We start from the raw sequence: 25,185 nt of genomic DNA, 5'->3' as shown, positions 1-25,185 counted from the left end.
CAGCTATTAAGTCTCCTCTCAGTCTTCTTTTTTGCAAGCTAAACATTCCCAAATCCTGCAACCGTTCCTCATAGGACATGGTTTGCAGACCAGTCACCATTCTGGTCGCTCTTCTCTGAACTTGCTCCAGTTTGTCTATGTCTTTTTTAAAATGTGGTCCCCAAAACTGTACACAGTATCCAGATGAGGTCTGACCAAAGAGGAGCAAAGACCGATAATGACTTCACGTGATCTAGACTGTATGCTTCTGTTAATACATCCCAGAATTGTATTTGCCTTTTTTGCTGCTGCATCACACTGTTGACTCATGTTCAGTCTATGATCTATTAGTATACCTAAGTCTTTTTCACATGTACTGTTGCTTAGCTCTATTCCTCCCATTCTGTATATGCTTTTTTCATTTTTATTGCCCAGATGTAGTACTTTGCATTTTTCCCTGTTAAAAACCATTCTGTTGGTTGCTGCCCACTGCTCCAGTTTATTTAGGTCTTTTTGAATCCTCTCTCTCTCTTCTCTAGTATTAGCTATCCCTCCTAGCTTTGTGTCATCAGCAAATTTAATCAGTTTACCCTCAATTCCTTCATCTAAATCATTGATAAAGATGTTGAACAATACAGGTCCCAGGACAGAGCCCTGTGGTACCCCACTTGAGACATTCATCCAGCTGGATGTGAAGCCATTTACAACCACCCTTTGAGTCTGATCACTAAGCCAGTTATGAATCCACCTAACAGTTGCCTGGTCCATTGCATACTTGGTCATTTTTTCAATAAGGATGGTGTGAGATACTTTGTCAAATGCTTTGCTGAAGTCAAGATATACTATATCTACAGCATTTCCCTGATCCACCCAGTCAGTGATTCTGTCATAGAAGAAAATTAAGTTAGTCTGACATGACTTGTTAGTTACAAACCCATGCTGACTCTGGTTAATCACTTCATTCTTATCCAGGTACTTACATACATGTTGTTTAATAATTTGTTCAAAGATGTTTCCTGGTATAGAAGTCAGACTCACCGGCCTATAGTTCCCTGGGTCCACCTTCTTCCCCTTTTTGAAGATAGGAACAACATTTGCTCTTCTCCAGTCTTCTGGGACTTCTCCTGTTCTCCAAGAATTTTCAAAGATTATGGAGAGTGGTTCTAAAATTTCTTCTACGATCTCCTTCAGTACTCTGGGGTGTAATTCATCTGGACCTGGAGACTTGAACTCATTTATGTTAGCTAAATATTCCCTCACAATCTTTCTGTTTACAGATAACTTGGATTCCTCTATTCCTTTAAAAGGACAGTGAAGATCAGTTGATGTTACATTTTCTTTCTGAGAGAAAACAGATGCAAAATAGGAATTAAAAAGTTCGGCCTTCTCAACATCCTCTCTTACTATTTCTCCATTTTCATCCTGTAAAAATCCTATAGCATCTTTGACTTTTCTTTTACTTTTGACATACCCCCAAAATCCTTTTTTATTGCTTTTGACATCTCTTGCAAGCCTTAATTCATTGTCAGCTTTAGCTAACCTGATACGTGCCCTGCAGGATCTGCAGACTGCATTATAATCTTCTTTAGATATGCCTCCCTCTTTCCATTTAATAAACATTTCTTTCTTTCTTTTTAGCATGTGTTTAAGTTCTGTGTTCATCCATCCTGGTTTCCTTAAATGCTTCCCATTCTTCCTACTTTTCAGGATTGTTAACGATTGTGCTTTGAGAATCTCATTTTTAAAAATTTCCCATCCTTCCTGGACATTTTTGTCCTTAAGGACATCCAGCCATTGGATCCCTCCTATTCTCTTTCTGAGTCTCTTAAAATCTGCCTTTCTAAAATCTAACCTTGAAGTTTGAGTCTTCACATGTCTTCCTCCTCTAGTTATCCAAAATTCTATAATAGCATGATCGCTGCCTCCTAGGGTCCCAGCCACCTTTACCTCCTCAACCATTTCCTCCCTGTTTATAAGGATTAGATCCAAAGTAGCAGATCCCCTTGTTTTCTCCCCTACCTTTTGGAAGATAAAGTTGTCAGCAAGAGAGGATAAGAATTTGCTTGACCTGTTAGTTTTACTTGAGAGAGATTCCCAACAAATGTCTGGATAGTTGAAATCTCCCATGACCACTACGTCATATTTTTTGGAGAACTTGGTCATTTGATACATAAAGAGTTCATCCATATCTTCAGCTTGCCCAGGTGGCCTGTAGTAAATGCCTACAATGGTGTCCTTTCCGTTGTTCTCTCCTTGTATTCTTACCCAAACAGTTTCCACAGAACTCCCAGTCTCTGAAGCTTCAATCTCTGTGCAGATATACGCTTTTCTAACATACAATGCGACACCTCCTCCTCGTTTATCAAGTCTGTTTCTTGCAAATAAGTTGTATCCTTTTAGCCTTTTATTCCAATCATGTGTATCGTCCCACCAAGTTTCAGTGATTCCAATGACATCATATTCCTTTTCCTGCATTAGTAGTTCCAATTCTCCTTGTTTGTTGCCCATGCTTTGTGCATTTGTATAAAAACATTTTAGTTTGTGATTGGTTTCTCTTCCTCCCATATTTTTATTATTTAAATTGTTTTGTCTTTGTTCTTCCTTTCCACTTCCAGTAGCAGAGATCTCAATAGTATTTGTCAGCTGTATGGCTTTTTCTGGCCTTTTGCTTCCCTTCCCACATAGAGATGTGTCTGCTGCTAGAACTCTGTGTGGCATTGACCTGGTCTCTAATCTGAGCTGCTGTTAACCTGCGATTTCTGAGGCTGGTGACTTGGATAAACTTATCCTCAGAAGCAGAGGTGACTCTTGGTCTTCCCTTCCTGGGGCGGTCCTCATGCGAGCCAGTTTCTTTGTAGCGCTTGATGGTTTTTGCAACTGCACTTGGGGACACTTTTAAAGTTTGCCCAATTTTTCAGACTGACTGACCTTCATTTCTTAAAGTAATGATGGCCACTCGTTTTTCTTTACTTAGAATTTGTATTATGGCAAGAAAAAAGCAGCTAACAGTCTATTCAGTAGGACTATCAGCTGTGTATCCACCTGACTTCTGCACAACACAACTGATGGTCCCAACCCCATTTATAAGGAAAGAAATCCCACTTATTAAACCTGACAGGGCACACCTGTGAAGTGAAAACCATTTCCGGTGACTACCTCTTGAAGCTCATCAAGAGAATGCCAAGAGTGTGCAAAGCAGTCATCAAAGCAAAAGGTGGCTACTTTGAAGAACCTAGAATATAAGACATATTTTCAGTTGTGTCACACTTTTTTGTTAAGTATATAATTCCACATGTGTTAATTCATAGTTTTAAATGAGAAGGTGTGTCCAAACTTTTGGTCTGAAAATTATATTATACATACACACACTTCACATAGATGGTAAAATACATATAGTCACCCAATGTCTTCCCCTCTGCACTAACATCGAGTGTGCCCGATCCCCCTGGTGACCGGTTCACCTGGAGTGCAGCCGTCACATCCCATATACCTTATGACCGCTGCGGCCGACTACTTTCTACCGTGGCCTTGTGCCATATACCACTGGTGCAGTGATCATATAGGGTATATAGGATGTCATTGTTGCAGCCAAGATGGGGACGGCCATCCCTTCTGACCACTATACACGTGCACGCTCAGTTTGGCGGGAGGAAAGCAGCTATCAAACACCTGAACGGTTCGTCCTATATTAATCTAACGTGTATGACCAGCTGTAGTGTTTGATACCTTTCTAGCTCGGTTAGGGATATAGTATAGAAGGAGATATATGTTTAAAGGGGAAGTTCACCAAATAGGGGAGTATACACGTCTGAGATCAGTCAACATGGCGTACTCTTCCAGAATCAGTCACATCCGTCCGCAGGTTGTGTGCGATGCTGCAGCTCAACCCTATCCAGGCGAATGTAACAGAGCTGCAATACCAGAGAAAGGCAGGGGTGGCGCAGTTTCTTCAAGAAAGCAGCCATGTTTTGCTAATCTGTGAAATCCTCCTTCAAGGCTTTTGGACTAAGTTTGGGGGGAGGGGGGTCTTTTATAATCGCTGCCGTTTAGGATATGAATGGGTAGATGACGATCCTGCCCAGGAAGGGATTTTTCTTAAAAGGGAAACATGAGCTTCCCATCGGCTTTAGATCCGTCTGTTCCTATACAAGCTGCACACCGCTGTGAACAGCCCCTTTAAATTCTGCTTGGCATTCAGCAATGTTTTCCCGGCTCTTGGACCCAGGTGGCACAAAGAAGTGTGAAATTAAAGTGTTTCTCCCTCGCCAAGAGCTCACATCGCAGGTCGGTTATGTGTGACTCCGGCTGAGACGCTGCGCGTTGTGTGACTGCGGATCTAATCTCTGGAAAGAGTAACCCCCATCATCCAGCTCATCCTGGGGGTGACAGAAGGATGACCACAGGGAAGGATTATATATGGGGTCATACACTATAATCCATTGCAATGTGCTGGGGGCCGCTGGTGAACTTCCCCTTTAAGCAGACCTCCTTCTATACTAGATCCTTTACCGAACTAGCGAGGTATTGAGCAAACAGTCAAGGCGTCCACCTTCCACCATTTCTTCCTATGAATACTTAAAATAAAGTGATAAATGGCAGAGGAGCCTCTTACCGTCCCCGTTGATCATGTGAATGAGGAGCCTCAGGTAATTCTGCGTCTGCTTCACCAAGTCCCAACTCTGCGCCAAGAAAAGGGAAGACGGGTCATCGTAAAGGAAAAACAGAAAACTGCGTCGTCTAGTGGAGTCCAGTGTAGGATGAAAGCCGCCATTTCCCTCATTAAAACCTCAGGTTGTTGCGGCATTTTCCCCCCATTCTTTACACTGCAGGAGTCCCACAAGCATCAGATAATTCTGACGAAGGGGAACTAGACCACCCTCCTTAATACACTGCGCACATCGCAGTGTGGCCCCCCAAGATCATAAAAGTTCAGGGATATTGCTCCATGCAGTCAGGGAGCAGATGCCATTGTGGACCAATGTTATTGGCATTGGTGCAAATGAAAGTGACAAGAGGAACAATGGAGGGGGCAGCATGACAACCCCCCAAAAGCGGGAAAATGCAGGCGAAGGCCACAGACTATTCCTCTCTAGTTTTGTTTCATCGTCCCTACAGGTGACAGGAGGTGCTACCTGCCGCCCCCCAGGGAGGCAAGGTTCCTCCAGCTGCCCCCCCTCCCCAAGGGGGCCCACGTCCTAAAGCTGCCCCCAGGGGAGGCCCAGTCATATCTGCAAACACAAGAAGGTCTCAAGAGCACAGAGCAGATTCTGGGACATGAGCAGCGGCGGACAAGGATGTCAACTGGGATCTGCTCCTTTGTGCCAGGAAGAACAGTAGGAGGACCGCCCGAGCGCTACTAAATGCTCTTTGCAGCCGCTTTAAGACAGGATGACCAGACAACTCCCCCCACTCTTCCCATTATCAACCATGTATTTTAAGACTTGTTATTTTCTTGATTAAGGAGTAATAATGTATTCTCTGTGTATATATATTATATATATTCCTCCGCCTGACAGTTCCCAGGTGATCCTGCGCGATGTACATCAGCTCTCTGACAAGCGCCCGCTCAGCACTTCCCCGCGCCGCCTGCTGGGCTCTGCCCCAATTCCGCCTGCTGAAAGATGATTAAATCACAGCTCTGTCTCCTACAAAATTCTGGGGGAGAAATGTTTACGTGAGACCCGGAAAGTGCAAAGAGCCCCGCCAGCCCGAGTGTAATGCATCACTATACTATGGCGCGGGGGGGCCACACGTACAGACATCCTGGAGTTACAACACTTGGGTGTCAATGTAGTTGTACAATTCCCGGGGGGATAATGGAGGGACCGCACAACCCCTGATCAGTCATCACAATCATATAGGTGGGGGGGGTAGGGTGACTCCCGTGACCCCCAATTATCAGCTTTGGCCCCACAACCACAAGAAGTACCCAAAACACCATGGCGCCATATATTGTGCAGTGGCCACTCTCGGTACTGCAGCTCACCTCTGAACGGCGTGGTCACGATCTTGTTCAGTCAACCGGGTGTCGGATACCCACAGATCTGACGTTGATGACCTACCCTAAAGATTGCAGCTACTTTAAAATGACTGCAGTGATACTTTTCACTGCAGGAGGTCTCACTTTTTATGGACACAGCAGTGTTACAATCATTGTGTTGAAGTTAAAAGGTAAATCTATAGGATAAGATGAGGCTCCGCAGTCCCCGCAGACGGAGCGGCACCTGCACTAGGAGCCTCAATTAGACGTTTCTCAGCATAAGCCATTAATGTGATCGCCTGCAGCGCCTCCTGCCATGCGCTGACCCATTTTCTCCGGCTTAGCACATGCCGGGTCCTCAGTTCTGCAGGAAGACCCCAGAGGCTTTACTACGAGGGGAACCTTTGCTATCAGGACACAGAGAGGAGAAGCTCCTGACGGGGTCTGTGCTTTCATCATCTTGTCGGCTGCTCTGCAGCCTCGGGGGTAAACGACAGCGCAGGCTGCGGCTCGTAGGGCGAGAGACAGGCTCTGCGCTCCGCCGCACACGTCACAAGCTTACCTGGTATTCCCTCCAGTCAATGTTTAGGTGTCTCGTCAAGCAGGCCGGGATGCTTAGAGGGGCATCGACGTAATCCTGGGGACGGAGGAGCACGTGTCACGTGATGGACGTCATGATTTATACTAAACATTAAATGCATTTTTGAGCCAAATTTAAGAAAAAAAAACCCACTAGTAATTTTTTTTATCAACCCTCGGCAAGGAGCATGCACCTGCCCTAATAATAATGAGAATAACAGGCTTGCATGATACTGGCCATATGCAAGACCAGGCAGGGAACCGATAATGTAGTGAAAGCAGCAACACTTCCAAAAGGTGGAAATAAGGGGCACTGGATGAACTCTTTTGGGGTCCACATCCGTGGCAGGGCCTAATAATACTCAGCAGAGCAACCACTTGACAGCATCTGCCGTCCACAGATCCCCAAAGACTAGAATAGGTATTAAAGCGGCAGCTACCAGTGCAGTGTATATAGCATCCTCCATACTGAAGACCACAGTCTGAAGGGGGCTATATGCAATGGTTGAGAAGCAGTGCTGCACCTACTGCCCCCTGTAGAGGACATGTGATAACACGACGGACCCTCAGTCTCCTTCTGATCCGAGGTGGAGCCCACAAGATCTAAGTATTTGCCACTTTTGGGCCACAGAACCGTACCTGGAGAGAACGACCTTCTAAAAGTAGACGCATTTGGTGCAATATGTATCGGCGGGTGCAGATATTTGGAGCAGCACCTAACGTATCAGTGTGTATGGTACAATGCCGCAATCAGTGTGTACGAGGGTCATGCGGTGAATCCTACCTGCTTCCAGTTAAACACAAGTCCTTCCGCAGAGTAATCTCGATCCTTATAATCCTTGAAAAATTCACAGCCTGGAAGAAAGAAGAGGACATAAAAATAAAAATCAATGTGAGCTCACCAAGCACTGGACTGGTGTGCGGGGGACATGGTGGTCCCATAACCTCCCATGTATTACTGATCCAGCCCACAACGGTTACTGTGTAATCTCTATCCCCCCTGTTGGTGTCTTGTAAGGGTCCCGGCAGCAGATCAACCCAGGATCAGTTGTTACCAGGTCGCACGACGGCAGCAATATACAGAGTCCGTTATCGGGTACTCCGCTATTAATAGGAGCGGAGCTGCAGCACCAGAAATCGGCTGCTACACGGGGTGCGGGACGAGCAAGTTTCCAGCTCCGTATACTGAACTTCCCAAAGCCGTAAGACTTGGTAAAAGCAGGTCGGTGAAAGGGTCAGAAGCAATGCAGTTTCAATGCTTTAGAGCAATCATTCTTCGTAATTCAGGGTGCAACTCGATCATTTTCTATATTTTTTTAGGTTGGCTCCTGTTCACACGAGTTTGGATGTGCTTGGATAGAGAAGAAAATTTCTCCATCTTCTCCATTCTGTGGAAATCACACTGTACCAAGTTGTCATCCGAGTGCAGTCCGATCGTTTACATGGTCAAACTCGGGCAAGCTGAGATTCTTTTATTTCCTCGATCCGAGAAAAAAATCTGACCTGTGCACGGCCCCATAGACTAACACTGGTCCAAGTGCGATCCGATGTTTTGTCAGATCGCACCTGGACCGAACACACGGCTGTGTGCACGAGCCCTAAGGAGACGTCATCAATGTCTTTGTCCCCTTTCAATATCGTCTGACACAAAGCAAAATGAATAACAGAAATGAGAAAGGATTCATGTTCTCTACCTGGATAAGGAATCGACAAGAGCGTGAAGTCTGCGTACCGCTGAGCCTTGTCCACCTTCTCAGAGGAGGTAACGCTGGAAAGGAGAGAAGAAAAGCACAAGTCTGATGTATAATCCTTATTGCGTATGGGAAGATTTTTTTTTTTTTTTACAAAATCTACACTCCCCCACCACCTCCTCATCTCGCCCCCTATCTGTCGGTGTCCCCCCAGGTTCAGTTTTGGGACCCCTGCTCTTCTCCATCTACACCTTCAGCCTGGGACAGCGCATAGAGACCCACTGCTTTTAGTATCACCTCTATGCTGAGGACACACAGATCTACCTCTCTGGACCTGATATCACCTCCTTACTAACTAGAATCCACAATGTCTGTCTGCTATTTCATCCTTCGTCTCTGCCAGATTTCTAAAACTTAACATGGATAAAACTGAATTCATCATCTCCCTCCCCCCCCCCATCTCATGCATCCCCCCCCCCCCCAACTGACCTATCCTTCATAGTCAATGGCTGTCCACTCTCCCCAGTCCCGCAAGCTCGCTGCCTCGGGGTAACTCTGGACTCTGAACTCTCCTTCAAACCACATGTCCAAGCCCTTTCCACTTCCTGCCGACTTCAACTCAAAAATATCTCCTGGATCCGCACATTCCTCAACCATGAATCTGCAAAAACACTAGTGCATGCCCTCATCATCTCCCGTCTCGACTACTGCAACCTCCTGCTCTGTGGCCTCCCTTCCAACACTCTCGCACCCCTCCAATCCATCCTAAACTCTGCTGCCCGACTAATCCACCTGTCCCCCCACTATTCCCCGGCCTCTCCTCTCAGCCAATCCCTTCCCCATTACCCAGAGACTCCAGTTCAAAACCCTAACCATGACATACAAAGCCATTCACAACCTGTCTCCTCCATACATCTGTGACCTAGTCTCCCGGTACATACCTGCACGCAACCTCCGATCCTCGCAAGATCTCCTTCTCTACTCCCCTCTTATCTCCTCTTCCCACAATCGTATACAAGATTTCTCCCGTGCTTCCCCCCTACTCTGGAACTCTCTACCCCAACACATCAGACTCTCGCCTACCATGGAAGCCTTCAAAAGGAGCCTGAAGACCCACCTCTTCCGACAAGCCTACAACCTGCAGTAACCACCGCTCCACCATATCGCTGCACGACCAGCTCTACCCTCACCTACTGTATCCTCACCCATCCCCTGTAGACTGAGCCCTCGCAGGCAGGGTCCTCGCTCCTCCTGTACCAGTCACTGACATGTATTGTTCAAAATTTATTGTAATTGTTTGTGCTATGTATATCCCTTTCATATGTAAAGCGCCATGGAATGAATGGCGCTATAATAATAAATAATAACTGATTGGCTTCAAATGGAAAAAAAAAAAGTTGCAAAATTGTACTAAAATGCAAACAACTCACTTGAGTCCAAATTTCACCTTCTTGTTTTCCACCATCAGGTCACAGATGTATCGGACAGACAAGTAGCGCAACAGTTTGATGTCGTGGCCCCGGACTTTGTCGAATTGAGAGTCTCCGTTCCTGACAGAAGAAATGGGAGTGAACTGGTTAGATAACTTACATCATGGTGACAATGCCGCCCCCCAGTAGGTTACAATCGGGGGTCACCCTCACTTAGCTTAGAACCAAAGCAAAACATCAGAGAGCAGATACAATCCCAGATTAGTGAGAGGGGTGATAACAAGAGGACAAGTTGGTGTATCCCCGGTAAGGGAGGCGATACCATAAAGAAAAGCTCCTGTATTCCCCTTAATAGCCATACTAGGGGAGAGATGACAGTAACAGGCTGTTATCTGTAAGAGGGGTGATAACATGGAGAAAAGTTCCTGCCTCATCTGATGTTAAGGGCGCAGTCAGACGGCCGTATAAATTGGACCACAGTGCATAGACTGGCCGCCGGCTATCCCGAGCAATATTGCCGGGGATTGGAGCTCCTTTAAGTCTCCTTCTAAACAGTCAAATCCATCCAGGTATAGGAAAAAGAGAGCATCTCACACAATACCTGGCTATAGAATCATCCTCCGCAACTTCAGTATCCGCCCAGGAATCATCAGAGCCCCCTGCAGAGAATTCACAGAAGGGTCAGCTGTGAGAGTGGAGTACAGCGCAGCTGGCACTGATGGGGCAGAGGAACCAACGCCAAGGTAAGAAGAGAAGACCATTAACCGTACCTGAGAAGATGTAATTGTAACCGGTGCGTCCATACAACTCCCCCCATCCGGCCAGTGTTGCCGACCTGCAAATGTGCTGCAAAGGAAAGCGGGAAACGTCAGGACAAATGCAGCGATCCGCAGCGCCCGAGATGGCGCAATATTCTGGAAACAATTAACGTTTACTGCGCCGGAATTTGTAGGCAGATTTTGATTTGAGAAGGGTCATCTATACAGAGTAAAGCCAGGATACGCCTTCACTTCATGGCTGTTGGGGGATGAAGGGGCCGCAGCGTTGGGGTACAGCTACATTCCCCATATAATTTGCCCCGCACGGCGGCATCCATAGGGACTGAATACGGCGAGGAGGTGAAGGATCAGAGGAGCAGCTGCCGAGCGCGGCCCGGACTGCGGATACAAGAGAGGAAAGAGGCCGTTACCTTTCCCTTGTAAAGGATAACAGGACAGACGAAGCGTCCGCGGCACCGCGCCATTTTACTGCGGTTCACAAGGTCTTGTAACTTGCTGACCTGCACCGTGCTCTCAAACCTGAAACAAAACAGAAAAACATTATAGAAAACAGAAAGAGTCAGCGAGACACACAAAAAGAGTGAGCGAGCGAGCGAGGCACTGAGCGCCAGACACAAATACAAAGCGAGCGAGCGAGGCACAGAGCGCCAGACACAAATACAAAGCGAGCGAGCGAGGCACAGAGCGCCAGACACAAATACAAAGCGCGCGAGCGAGGCACAGAGCGCCAGACACAAATACAAAGCGAGCGAGGCACAGAGCGCTAGACACAAATACAAAGCGCGCGAGCGAGGCACAGAGCGCCAGACACAAATACAAAGCGAGCGAGGCACAGAGCGCCAGACACAAATACAAAGCGAGCGAGCGAGGCACAGAGCGCCAGACACAAATACAAAGCGAGCGAGGCACAGAGCGCCAGACACAAATACAAAGCGAGTGAGGCAAAAAGCGTGAGCAAGAGAGTGCGAACCACAGAGCAAGTGAGAAAGACACAAAGCGAATTGGAGAGTGAGCAAGAGAGCGGCTCAAGAGAGGACAAGAAAGAAAGAGCGAGCGGGCTACAATGTGTCGGTTCAGGCAGGTGGCTCCACCATGCTCCTCCTGGCTTCCTCGGCCTCATTATGGGCCACTATCAGGCTACTCGCAGAGATCACACATTGCTCCCGCTCGCCCACATTACGCCCGAGTCATAGAGAACGTTCAGCAATTACACGGCAGATTATGGTGCGGTCACCGGATCAGACATTAATCCGGACCTGATATAAGAACGTGAGCGTCCCGCAGTCTGATCTGCAGGCATAGGAATCATTTTTAGGGAGATGCTGCCCCCTACCTGCACAGAGGTGAATGCGACGGCTGGAAAAGAAAGTATCACAGGCACAATATATCATATGTACACAGCAAAATCCAGGAATCAATGGAATCGGATTATCAGACGGTTATCGAAATTTAATAATTTGAAAATGAGAGTGTTAATCGCAGCTTTCTGGCGACACCCCACAGCATACTGCCGGATTATCAGAGACTTTCTGGATTAGCGTTACATACGTGTGCTTCTCGTCCTCGGCGCTCTCGTACTCCAGGAAGACGATCTGTCGGGGGTAGTGGCTGCACAGATCCCCATTTAGGTTTTGGATGACGCTGTAACAATAGTCTCTCCCGAAAAGCTCCAGACACCGCTGCTCGATCCGCTCCACCTGCGCAGAGAGGACAGAAAACCTGATCAGTAACAGGAGGCGAAGCCGCACTGATACACTGTAACAAACTGCAGCTGAGTGAACGTAGGACTAGTCCAGAAATATAACAGACATCATTTTCAGCAGATTTCCCTCATACAGAGCAGCAAATCCCCTGCACAGGCAAAGAATTATACGAGAGAATTCGGGCTACCAGCAGCCGCCACTAGGGGGAGCTTCATAATGTGCATACAGTCAGCTCCCTCTAGTGGCCAGAATTCGGCATTCACCTTACGTCTATGCAGGGGATTTTGTGTTCTGCGGCTGGAAATGAAGCTCTGGTCCCCTACAATGAGATATAGGGGTACTCGATTTATCTACACAAGACAGAACAATTCCTTTATCCCCTCAGTACCTATGGCGGGTGGAGGACACCCCCTGCCGTCTGTTTTACTCACTAGAACAAAGTTTCAAAGAACTTTGCTGAACTTTTGGACAGGAATAAACTATACAGCGAGGATTGTGAAATGGCTCCGAAATCTGCCGCAGTCAGCAAAACACCGACGGGAGGAAACAAAGCAAAAAAAAAAAAGGAAATTCTCCGATGTCATTTTCACTTCCGTTCAGAATCGGGAAGAATCACATCCTCCGAGGTAAAGGGAGACCCGCAGCGAGGTGTTAAAGGGTCTTTTGTGCCTTTTCTTGGTAATGCAAAAGCTGAAGTGACAATCCCTTTAATAGAACATAAAACTTGACAACTTTTGTTACCACTTTTCAAACTTGCCGAAAAAAAAGTGCTTGTTTTCACGTCCTCTGCTTGCAGACAGTGAATCAAAGCAATAAAGGGGATATTCCAGTTCTATGAAAAAGTGTATGGAGTAAATGGGACTAATCTGCGATCCCCAGCAGAGCCGCGGTGAGATGTGCTGCAGGCAGGAAAGACCGAGGGATGTAAACAGCGGAGAGGCCGGAGGACTGCGCCCCTCCAGAATAATGACCGGCCGCTGCTCCGAGAGTCAGACCCCACCGACGGCCGATCCTAACAGATTCACATTCACTGACAGCAAGACGAGGCCTTACCACTGCAATCAGACTCTCCCCTCACTGCAAATGTTGTTTTTTTTTTTACTTTTTGCAATAAACCAATGAAACGAGAACTCATAACACATGCTGTCAGTGAATTGGAGCGCTCCTGTTTACATCCTAAGACAGAGGCATAAGCAGATCTAACACTGCTCACAGCTGATTGTTCGCTACAGTTGCACAGAACACTCCATCCTCTCCTGACAGTTTTCTATAACATATCAGCTGGAAATACAGACTCAGGTGCAGAGAAGTATTAGCAGATTTCTACCTCTGTAATATACATTATATATATATATATATATATATATATATATATATGTTTCCATCCACTGACAGCAAGCAGAGGTCTCGCTCATAGTAGTGGAGCAGTTACTGCGCATGTGTATAAGAGCAGCCCTTCGCCCCCTGTGTACACGGTGTTGCCCTGCACTCTGCTGCCCTCCTGTGGTCAATACCGAGATTCTCACCTTTGCCCCCACATCTTTAGCCCGGAACTGCGCGCGGGAGAACTCCTCCAAAAGCTCCACCAACCCGTTAATATTGCCGGGGTCGTCCATAGCGCCCACCCTTCCCTGGAATCAGGGGATGTAGCCCATCTCGGAAACCGGAGCACCGGGACTCGCCTTAACAGGACATCCGCAGCGACCAGGCGCTTTGCTAATGACGCGTCCACGTGACATTTGTCAAGTCGCACGTTGATGATGTCACAGCCTGGCTGAGCCGCCATCTTGGTTGAGGAAAAAGGAGATTTTTTTTTTTTTTTTTAGGAACGTGGTTTATCTTTAGCAGTTACTGAGGAGCTCGACAGCTGCTGGATTTTTGCTGTCGCACAACCACCCAAAAAATGTCTCCACCATGAGAGTAGAGTGACTGGTGGAGATGTGTTGTTGTAATACCATGTGTGGCCACTGATGGGCAGTGTGGAGCTTTCTGTTTGGGTCTAGGGTACAGTATGGAAAATAAATAAAAGCTTAGATTTAGTACCCCCTTCACACGTCTGTGTTTGGGGTACGTCTGGCATCCGCTTTCACACGTACACACGAACACCCATTATAATCTATGGGGCTGTGCACATGTCGGTTTCCTTAGGGACACAGCGTCCTTCTGTAGCCCCCCGGCTTCCATGCAGTCATCTCACAAGGGGGAGTCGATGGTGGTCGGTCCTCATTTCCAACACTTGGTTATTTACAGCAGTCCCATAGACAATGACAGGAGCGGGGGGCCGCACGTGCCCACCTCTGCCCCATCCAGCCTCGTTCCTGGGATTGCTGGGGGTCCTCACAATCAGACTCTCAGCAAGTATCTCCAATCCTACGGATAAGGTGGATAACTTGATTTTTTTAAATAAACCTTTAAATTCCGCTGTCACAATTGACAGCGGCATCTAAGAAGTTAAACAGGTCCAAACCGGGACATTCTCTTCCCCCATCCCCCAGGTTCATGATCAGGAATATTTTGGAGATTTCTTTTTTTTTGCCATTTTAATACCTCTAAAATATTTTTTTGGCTTATTTTTACATGATTTTTTATTTTCAGGGAAATGCGCCTTTAGTTTTGACATTTTTTTTATGATCACAAAGGAACACAAATACATTTCTAAATTGTGTGCCTCTTTCCGCAACAACTATTTTATATATCAGACACGTTTATAGTTTTCATTTCGATGTGGACGGTGAAAGAAGCAGCGAGTTCGAACTGGCAGCCCTTTTTTTGTTTGTTTTATTTTTTTTCCTACTTTTTTATATTTATTTATTCACTTATTTATTTATTGTATTTATTCTCTAATTTCAGACATTGTGCCCCCTATATAGGCATAAAACACCTTTTAGGGGCAGTACATCCTTTAAATACGTTTTCTTCTATATCTGATTTCCACTGTAACTGTGGCCGGCGTATTAGAACCAGTTACAGGACAAATTCCGCCTCCTTTCTTCGCTGTTACATATATTTTATTGTATAGCTTTTATTTTATTTTTTTTGGGAGGAGGGTTGTGAAAAAAAATAATAAAGCTGCCAGCATTTTTTTTATTTTTTTTTTTACTGTTTTTACCATGTTTTATATTTTGGAGGATGATACATATTTTGGGGAACCAAATATATAAAGAATTTCAAGTTTTTTATTTTGAATATTACAAAAGAAAAAAAAACCTTTCTAAAACTTTTTTTTCATCTGTGTCACCATTTTCTGAGAACCACAGTTTCTATTTTTTTCTGTCTATGAAGCAAACTTTCATTTTTATTTGGTACCATTTTGGATCACTTTTTATGGTGAATGTCAGTAAATGGTTAAAGAAAACCTCAACCCCCGATAGCGGGAAAAACATCAGTGCACAGTGTCCATTCTTGCATGGATTTTTTAGCTTCGAATTTCGCGCTTTGCCATAAAAAGCAAATACCATTTCAGAGTCCATGGATTCCTGGCAGATTTGCTGTGAATACGTCCTCTCCGTGTGAACCTCATGTCTCTTGTCTGGGCTCGCACTGGTTATCTGTCATTTAACGTGTCCCTTCATTGTGTCCTCGTAGACTACGACTGAGGTGTCTCATATCCTCCTAATGATCCTTCATCTGCGCAGCTGTAAGTATGTACACAGTGACTGCACCAGAGGAATAGTGAGTGCAGCTCTGGGGTATAATACAGGATGTAACTCAGGATCAGTAATGTAATGTATGTACACAGTGCCTGCACCAGCAGAATAGTGAGTGCAGCTCTGGAGTATAATACAGGATGTAACTCAGGATCAGTAATGTAATGTATGTACACAGTGACTGCACCAGCAGAATAGTGAGTGCAGCTCTGGAGTATAATACAGGATGTAACTCAGGATCAGTAATGTAATGTATGTACACAGTGACTGCACCAGCAGAATAGTGAGTGCAGCTATGGAGTATAATACAGGATGTAACTCAGGATCAGTAATGTAATGTATGTACACAGTGACTGCACCAGCAGAATAGTGAGTGCAGCTCTGGGGTATAATACAGGATGTAACTCAGGATCAGTAATGTAATGCATGCACACAGTGACTCCACCAGCAGCATACTGGGTGCAGCTCTGATCAGCTGCTAGTCAGTGTGGTGATTACGGGTGTGGTGGCTGCAGATCCTGCTGTGAGCTCCTGATCTCTGAGAACCAACACCTCTCCACCTGGGGACCTGCTCTCTCTCTTTCCCAGAGGGAGAGCTGGTTTCTGGGATGAGTGAAGGAGCCAAGTCCCAGGCTTCTGCTTCCCGAACCAGGCCGGCGGGGGGCAGAAGAAACCAGCAACCGGCCTGCACATCAGAGGACTCGGGGGTGAGACGCTGCACCAGGAGTCGCAGCAATGTGGCTCCTACTCCTCCCGGGATTGTGGAGACCCCTAGAAGCCGCAAGGCTTCCAGCATGGAGGTAAAGCCTGACAGCGGCGTGCAAGATGGCGCTCCTTCCGGAGGAAAGCGGTGTGCTCACGGAGGTGAGGCCGACCTCCCTGAGGGGGGTTGGGCGCTGCAGGGACCCCGGGAGTCTGTGTCCACCTATGCCTCCCGGGTCATGATCCGCCTCCGTGAGTATGAAGATGCCAGTAAGCTCATCAGGAGGCTCCGGGAGGAGCTGCGCTGCACAAGCGCCAAAGCTGCGGGGGGCCTCCAAACAGAGCAAGGCTAAACTCCAGGCCGAGGTAAAGCGACTGACCAGCGAGATTCACCTGCTGGAACTGAGGAAAGCTGACATCAGGGAGCAGAGTGGTCATTTCAAAGAAAAACTAATAAATGAAGACCGCTTTAGAGAAATGGCTGATACCAGAGAGCAAAGGCAGATGGGGCTGCAGCCTGAGAGCCAGGTGGATGATGAGAGTGATGATGACCAGCAGGAAGCCCCACCTGGCAGCCTGCAAAGTCACCCGCAGGCCACGTGCAGCGAGCTCCCTGCAGGACAGGCGACAGTGACATCCGGTCGCAGTTCTTCCGGCTAGGGGAGGACAGTGACAGCAGCGGCCAGGGAGGGGCGCTAATGGCGGAGATTAAGCTCCTGGAGTCCCCAGTGTGCCTCCAAAACTTCCATCTTGGTGACGATCTACCAGAAGAGGCACCTGGGGGCCACAAAAAGGCAAAGAAGACCAAGTCAAAGCTGCAGGAGGCGGTAAGATACGTATATGCCCCCCTCCCTGTACCCCCTGAGTCGGCGGCAGGCTCAGCTCGCTGTATAAGCCCCGTTGCCCAGCCCAGCCCGGGTTCTGCTGTGGATCCGGTGCAAAGGTGCGGGGAGATTACAGAGCGCGGTAGTGAGGCGCAGAGCTCCGTCTCTGCTTGTAGTAGTGGGGACGTAGCAGGAGGTGCATCAGCCGAGAGGCTGGACAGTGAGGGCGGCCCGGCGGCGGGCGTTCCATCAGGCCACGATGCTGTGGTGCGCTCCTCAGTGGGAGGGGGGAGCAGCCCGGTGTCGGGGGCAGCTCCGGTAGCCTCGGCGCCTCTGAATGCTGTTGCCGCTGATCACTTAGTTGAGAAGCGACGGCTGTGTGAGGGGGCTGTCGGGGCTGAGCGTTCCGGTCCTCCCACGAAAGTGCTATTTTGTGTTGGCGTCGCTGGTCCGGAAGATCCTGATGCTAAAGATCAGCGGCGCCTAACAGCATCTAAAGATCAGCGGCACATTATTCCGAATGCCAAACAGCAGAAATTACCGACCAATGATGTGGAGGGCACACATAAGACCGGGGGTGAGGTCGCCTCCAGTTCTATGGAGGTGACTGAGCCCCTTGTGCCTGATGCAGAGGTCAAAATGTCATCCGCCATTGTTACTGGTCCAGCAGGAATGAATGTGATGGTGGGGGTGAATGAGGCTAATTCATTGTCTAGTGGTGTGGTTGCTGGTTTGGTGGAGGGTGAGATGGAGGTGGGTAATGGTGATGCTGTTGGGGCTGATGTGGTCACTGGTCCGGTTGTCCCCCCGGGGGTGGCAACACCTGTCCAGAGTTATGCCAGTGTCACCTCCGGTGCAAATAGGGCATCCTCCTTGTCTCCGGGCTTTGGGGACGGCATGTTGCAACGGCGCCTTCTGGAGGCTCTAAAGAAGGGGGAGAGATCACTAATGGTAGAGGGTCGAGAGGTTGATCTATCCTTCTGGATAGAGAGGCATGGCCTCGGGGCCTTCCGAGAGCAAAAAGGGGGGGATACAGTGTGGTCCCTCCCAACAGCCGGGCCAGGCAGTGTGCGTAGGAATGTGGTCCGTCTTCGGTGGAGGGGCAGTGATGCATGTCCTCCAAGGTCTAAAGTTGTGGAGCTCCTGCTGAGGATGGGCTTCAAGGCGATTGACATCTACGCCTTGATACATCCCTATTCCACGCCTGAGTTTGATATCAGCTTTGTTCGGCCGGAGGGGCTTGAGCTCTTCTGGGCGAATTATGAGCTGGCAAAAAATGAGCCCGGCTGGCGAGACTTTGCCGTTCAGGCAGTGTCTTGCCAAAACCAGATCAAGAAAGTGACTGTGATGACTCGTAACGAGTCGCTTTCTTGCTATGACATCATGACGTGGCTTGGTCGGTATGGAGAGGTGGTGGAGATGCCAAAAAAAAACCGCGACGAGTTTGGTATCTGGTCAGGGGCCTGGACGTTTATGGTAAAACTTAAGCGTTCAGGTGGTACGGTTGCCCACATTCCATCGTCTGCCTTCCTGGGTAGGGATCGTATCCTGGTCTTCTACCAGGGGCAACCGAAGCTCTGTCACAGGTGCGGCGACCCCACACACTTCAGTGCAAACTGCACCGTGCAGAAATGTGCGTTGTGTGGGGGTGTCGGCCATCTTGCCGCCTCTTGTGTGGAGATTAGGTGCCACCTGTGTGGTGAGTTAGGTCACCCATTCAGCTGTTGTCCTCGCTCCTTCGCTAATGCAGTCGAGACCCCGGTGGGAGTAAGCCGTGAGGCCGATTCTGCTGGGGAGGGGACTAGCAGGGGTGGGAACCGAGGGGCCAGGGAAGAAAAGCAATAAAAAGACGCCTGCCCAGCTGAGGCGTCTAGACAAGCGCAGACAGGAGAGGGAGCGGGGCGAGCCCCAGACTACCAGGGCAGCCCCTGTCCTGGATGCCAGTCTTGCTGCTGAGGCCCCGAGGGATGATGAGTTGGATGAGGAGGTCAGGAGGATCCACAGGGAGGAAACCGCCTCTGCCTCAGAATCCTCCCATTATGAAAGTATGGATGAGGATAATAAGCGGTGGCTAGAGAACAAGCGTAAGCTCGGCACCAAAAAGAAGAAAAAGAAGGGAGATAAAACATCTTCTCCTGCTCTGACCAAGGTACCTAAGGACGGTAAAACCGACTCCCCTCTAGTTGGTCTTTCTAACCGGTTCCAAGCCCTTGATAACATCTCTTCCTCTGAGGAGGAGGCCGAGGGTGAGGTTCCGGCTTCAGCGGAGCTTACAGGGGGCGCCGAGTCTCCTTCTCCTGGGGATGCAGGGTCCTTGGGGGGAGGGACTGGCCCAGAGTCCGGAGACGAGGACGAGAAAAGAAGGAAAAATGTGGGAATGGACACCTCTGTGTCATTAAATAGGGGGAAGGATTCCTCCTCTGAGGCAGAGGGTAAGGGGAGTGGGAAGAAGAAAGCCATCTAACTCAATCACCAATGATGGCGGTACCCACTCCGTTGACGCTGGCTTCCATTAATGTCGCCAGCATTAAGTCAAATATGGCTAGATTTGCGGCCTTTGATTTTCTCAGCCGGGTTGAAGCTGACATTTTCTTTTAGCAAGAGACCAGGCTGCTAAATATGGCAGAGGTGTTTATAGCTAAGAGGGAGTGGAGACTCGGGCCCTCCTATTGGTCTCTTGCGGCCGAGCCGTATAGCGGAGTGGCGGTCCTTTTTACCGCACCAGTAGAATGCCGACGGGTTATTGAGTTAGAAATGGGGAGGTGCCTGATATTAGATGTCCTCATGAAGGGACAGGAGCTTCGGCTCATTAACATTTATGGTCCCCAATCTAAGTGGGACTGGAAGTATCTCTTTACGAGGATCAAGCCCTACCTTTTTACGAGTCGGCAGGTCGTCTTTGGAGGGGACTTCAACACTGTCACGAGGCCCCGGGATAGAGGAGGTTCCAGAGACAAGCTGACTTATGATAGCGTCGCCCTTAATAGTATAGCTAGTGAGGCTCGCCTGGTGGATGTCCACATCCGGCACACCCCAGGCCACGAGGGATTCACCTATCATAGAGGTAACTGTAGGTCCAGGATAGACAGGTTTTATTTAATGGAGGAAGCCGTCTCTTCAGCAGTATCTGTTGTTGAGGTGGAGTTCTCCGATCACTGTATGATTTTGTTTTCCCTGAATGTTACAGAGACCCCCCGGATGGGAAGAGGCTTTTGGAGGCTCAATTCGTCTCTCTTGGAAGAAGCGGAGATAAGACAGTCTTTTGAGGATTTTCTTCAGAGCCAGGTACCCTTACTGGATCTTTGTAGTAGTAAGTCAGAGTGGTGGGAGATGTTCAAGAAAAGGGTGGCGAGATTCTTCCGCCAGCTCTCGAGCCTCAGGAGCCTGGACAGGTATCGCCTGTATCAGGGCCTGAGGAGGAAACTCGAGCATCTTGTCTCAACTGGAGGTAGCCGCGAGGAGATCTCCAGAGTGAAATCTTTGCTAATGAGGTGTCAGTATGATAGACACGCATCTTTGGTTTTTGAGAGGGATTACGGGAAGTACCGCTCGCCCGACCCTTACAGAAATTGCAAGATGTCAGTGAATAGTAAAGTTGTTACAGGACTGGTTGACACTGCGGGGTCCCTGAAAAGATCCAGATCAGGGATCCTGGAGGTCGTCAGATCCTTCTACTCGCACCTCTTGGGGAAGAGGGATCTGGATTGGGATGAGATGTCGGCTTTTCTGGCTGAAGCCGTCCCCGAACCAGGGGTAGACCCCTCTCTTGGTGTTTTGACAGAGATGATCAGGGAAGAGGAAGTTAAGTTGGCGATTGAAGGGCTTGCCCTAAAGAAATCTCCCGGTCCAGATGGCTTAACATCTGAATTCTATAAGACCTTTAAGGACGCCTTGGTTCCCCTCTTGACTGAGGTATTCAATGAGTGTCTTTCCTCAGGCACTCTGCCAAAGTCAATGAGGAGGTCTGCTCTGATCATCTTGTCAAAGGGTAAGAAGGACCCATCTTGCATTGAGAATTGGCGTCCCATAGCGCTTCTCAATGCAAACAGGAAGGTTTTGGCAAAGGTGCTGTTTAATCGGCTAGTGAAATTTGCACCCCAGCTCCTTTCGGGGGCCCAGCATTGCTCTGTTCCGGGCCGCAGTACAATTAGTGCTGTACTCTGTGTCCGAGAGGCGGTGGAGCAGGGTAGGGTTGGTCACTGGAAGGGGTACATGCTGTCATTGGACCAGGCAAAAGCGTTTGATCGGGTTAATCATGAGTACCTCTGGTCTGTCCTTCTGAGATATGGCCTGCCGGGGGGCTTTGTTGATTGGCTTAAGACCTTGTACGCTGGGGCAGAGAGTTTCCCGCTTGTGAACGGTTGGATTGGCAGCTCTTTTGAGGTTGGGTGTGGTGTTCGCCAGGGTTGTCCCTTGAGCCCGCTACTGTACGTGTTTGCGATTGACCCACTTCTTAGGAGGGTGGATCGTGGACCGTTGGCTGGGATCGGGATGGACCGGGCAGCACCGGAAGCCACTCTGAGAGTGGTGGCGTATGCCGATGACGTCACCGTTTTTGTTTCCTCTGATGGGGAGGCAGAATGGCTGATGTCAGAGGTAAATCGCTACTCGGAGGCATCCGGGTCTAAGATCAACCGGGATAAGTGTGAGAGTCTCTGGCTGGGAGGAGGAGATCCTGGTTTTGATCTCCCGGACACCCTTCCAGGACCCAAAGTCTCTGCAAAAGTTCTTGGCATCGAATTTGGCCAGGGGGATTACCCCAAACAAAATTGGGACAGCAGGCTAGAGATCGCCACTCAGAAGGTGAACCAATGGAAGGGTTGGTCTTTGACCCTAAGGGAAAGGGTAAACCTGATCAAAACTTACCTGCTTCCTTTGCTGATCTATCTGGGCAGTGTGTGCATCTTGCCAGAGCCTCTCTGGACTCGGGTCTACAGTTTGTTCTTCCAACTGTTATGGGGGAATAGACTGAACCTGGTCAAGAGGGAGGTTACTTACCGTACGAGGAGACTAGGAGGGTTGGGTATGGTCAACCCTGTGGTATTCCTTGTGAATACCTTCATTAAGATCAATATTGCAAACCTCTGGAAAGAGAGGGCTCCTCCGTGGGTATTCTCCTGTAAGGGATGGTTTCAGCCTTTCTTCCAGGAATGGGAGACAGGAGGGCAAGTGAAGGATCTCCGCACACCGCATGGACATCTCCCGGCTTACGCTACCGTGGTTCTGAAGGTAATTCGCCGGTGGGGTCTGGGAATGTGGGAGGTCAGGACTCTGCCAAGGAAGCTCCTTGACAAAAGGGTTCTGTTGACCCATTTTCAGAGGCCTCTGGCGCTCAGGGATTGCCCAAGTCGGGATCTTGGGGTGGGTCTGCATCTTTTGAATTCTATCAGGATCCCCTCGAAGGTTTGGGACTTGGCTTGGCGCTGCTTCCATGGGAAACTGTGTGTGAGGGACAATCTGAAGTGTAGGAGCTCTGAGGACAGGAACTGTCCTCGGGAGCATTGTGGTACCATGCTTGAAAGCATGGACCACTTCCTGCTTCGTTGTCCCTTTAACACAGAGGTGTACAACAGGGTGGGCGCCTCCATTGGCTGGCCCCGGCTGGCCGGTCTCTCTTATGCGGAATGGGCCTATGGAGCATTCGGGGACCTGGGTGGTCGGGACCGCTGCACCTTATTTCTAGTTAGCGCAGTGGTTAGGTATCACACGTGGAACGCACGGTGCTTAGTATCAACGCAGCGGAAAATCCTCCCAGTAGACGATGTGTTTAGGACCATACTCGGTGACCTGGTGACGGTGCGTTCTCTGGAGTATGAGAGACTGGGTACACGGAGGGCCGCTCTCCTATGGAGGGGCTTTTCTTTTAGTGTGCCCTAGTCTGGTCATCTCCTCTCCTGGTGGTGGGCTGCTGCTGACACCATAGATTTTTGTTGTATTGATCAGTAGACAGTGATGTAGGGCTGCAGGTGCCGAACTTGGGCTTTGTCAGTTGTGGTTATTGTATTGTGTGTTATTGTATTGTTTGTTTCTGTATGTATTGTATATATGGGTTTGGGTGTAGGTGTTAGGTTGGGTGGAGGGAAAAGGGGGGAGGTGTTTTCATCTTGTGGGACACTGGTTATTTGGGTGAAAAACTGGCACTGCCTGATCTGGCCTATGGACGTTGGACACGGACTGAGGCATGAGTCGCAGGACCAGCTCTCAGGTCAGTGCCGGGGAGGGACTGGTGGGCTCGAGTGTGGGGGGTTTTGTTTTGTCTTGTATATATTTGTATAGTTAGTATTTATTTTATTTTATTTTATTTATTTGAAAAAAAAAAAAGAATGTATATATTAGTTTGTATATAATTTGTCGGTTATTGTTTATTATATTGTTATTATTTGTTTGGTAACCGGACCAGATGTCATGGTGTAGATAGTTATTATTGTGTATATATGTATAATATGTGTGTGAGGAGAGAGGGAGCGGCTGGACCAGTTCATTACATTGTTTATTTTCTGGTTATTAATTTTGCTATGTTTCTGTTATTATTATTGTTATGTTTTTCATTTTTATAATAAAAGATCTACAGGATGTAACTCAGGATCAGTAATGTAATGTATGTACACAGGGACTGCACCAGCAGAATAGTGAGTGCAGCTCTGGAGTATAATACAGGATGTAACTCAGGATCAGTAATGTAATGTATGTACACAGGGACTGCACCAGCAGAATAGTGAGTGCAGCTCTGGAGTATAATACAGGATGTAACTCAGGATCAGTAATGTAATGAATGTACACAGTGACTGCACCAGCAGAATAGTGAGTGCAGCTCTGGAGTATAATACAGAATGTAACTCAGGATCAGTAATGTAATGTATGTACACAGGGACTGCACCAGCAGAATAGTGAGTGCAGCTCTGGAGTATAATACAGAATGTAACTCAGGATCAGTAATGTAATGTATGTACACAGTGACTGCACCAGCAGAATAGTGAGTGCAGCTCTGGAGTATAATACAGGATGTAACTCAGGATCAGTAATGTAATGTATGTACACAGGGACTGCACCAGCAGAATAGTGAGTGCAGCTCTGGAGTATAATACAGAATGTAACTCAGGATCAGTAATGTAATGAATGTACACAGTGACTGCACCAGCAGAATAGTGAGTGCAGCTCTGGAGTATAATACAGGATGTAACTCAGCATCAGTAATGTAATGTATGTACACAGTGACTGCACCAGCAGAATAGTGAGTGCAGCTCGGGAGTATAATACAGGAGGTAACTCAGGATCAGTAATGTAATGTATGTACACAGTGACTGCACCAGCAGAATAGTGAGTGCAGCTCTGGAGTATAATACAGGATGTAACTCAGAATCAGTAACGTAATGTATGTACACAGTGACTGCACCAGCAGAATAAGTGCAGCTGTGGAGTATGATACAGGATGTAACGCAGGATCAGTAATGTAATGTATGTACACAGTGACTGCACCAGCAGAATAGTGAGTGCAGCTCTGGAGTATAATACAGGATGTAACTCAGGATCAGTACAGCATCAGTAATGTAATGTATGTACACGATGACTTCACCAGCAGAATAGTGAGTGCAGCTCTGGAGTATAATACAGGATGTAACTCAGTGTTATGCACACGCCCGGGCTAAGCGGCGTGTGCGTGTGATTGGTAGTGATTCCACTGGACCGTGCCGGAGAGTGAATGCCTGGAGGGGCGTGACTAAGCATTCACCCGATCCGACCAGGGTCGCACGACGGCATACGACGCCAGTGCACCAAGGAGGAACCGAGCAGAGGGACCAGGTGCTACTCCAGGACAGACCCCGGACACGGCTGTTGACCCACACAGGGGAATACAGGAACAGGCTGGTAGA

General features: G+C 48.2%; 1 protein-coding gene across 4 annotated transcripts in view; it reads right to left on the bottom strand.

Annotated features, from left to right (window-relative positions):
• Positions 1-13,886, bottom strand: part of MTMR14 (myotubularin related protein 14) — a 37,518-nt gene extending 23,632 nt beyond the window's left edge. For all 4 annotated transcript variants that reach the window (XM_073644792.1, XM_073644794.1, XM_073644793.1 and 1 more), the window contains exons 1-10: positions 13,668-13,886; positions 11,987-12,135; positions 10,849-10,957; positions 10,430-10,505; positions 10,261-10,318; positions 9,660-9,779; positions 8,233-8,306; positions 7,323-7,393; positions 6,522-6,596; positions 4,592-4,658 (exon numbers count right to left, since the gene is read on the bottom strand). In XM_073644792.1, the coding sequence (XP_073500893.1) occupies positions 4,592-4,658; positions 6,522-6,596; positions 7,323-7,393; positions 8,233-8,306; positions 9,660-9,779; positions 10,261-10,318; positions 10,430-10,505; positions 10,849-10,957; positions 11,987-12,135; positions 13,668-13,757 (889 nt within the window). In that variant the 5' untranslated portion in view covers positions 13,758-13,886. The remainder of the gene's footprint in view (positions 1-4,591; positions 4,659-6,521; positions 6,597-7,322; positions 7,394-8,232; positions 8,307-9,659; positions 9,780-10,260; positions 10,319-10,429; positions 10,506-10,848; positions 10,958-11,986; positions 12,136-13,667) is intronic.
• Positions 13,887-25,185: the final 11,299 nt, after the last annotated feature.

Source organism: Phyllobates terribilis, unplaced genomic scaffold (genome assembly GCF_046119375.1).
Source record: "Phyllobates terribilis strain yellow unplaced genomic scaffold, ASM4611937v1 Scaffold_8__6_contigs__length_399053987, whole genome shotgun sequence".
Taxonomy (NCBI): Eukaryota; Metazoa; Chordata; class Amphibia; order Anura; family Dendrobatidae; genus Phyllobates; species Phyllobates terribilis.
The sequence above is the reverse complement of the archived record's forward strand: the minus strand, read 5'-3'. Positions and strand labels throughout refer to the sequence as shown.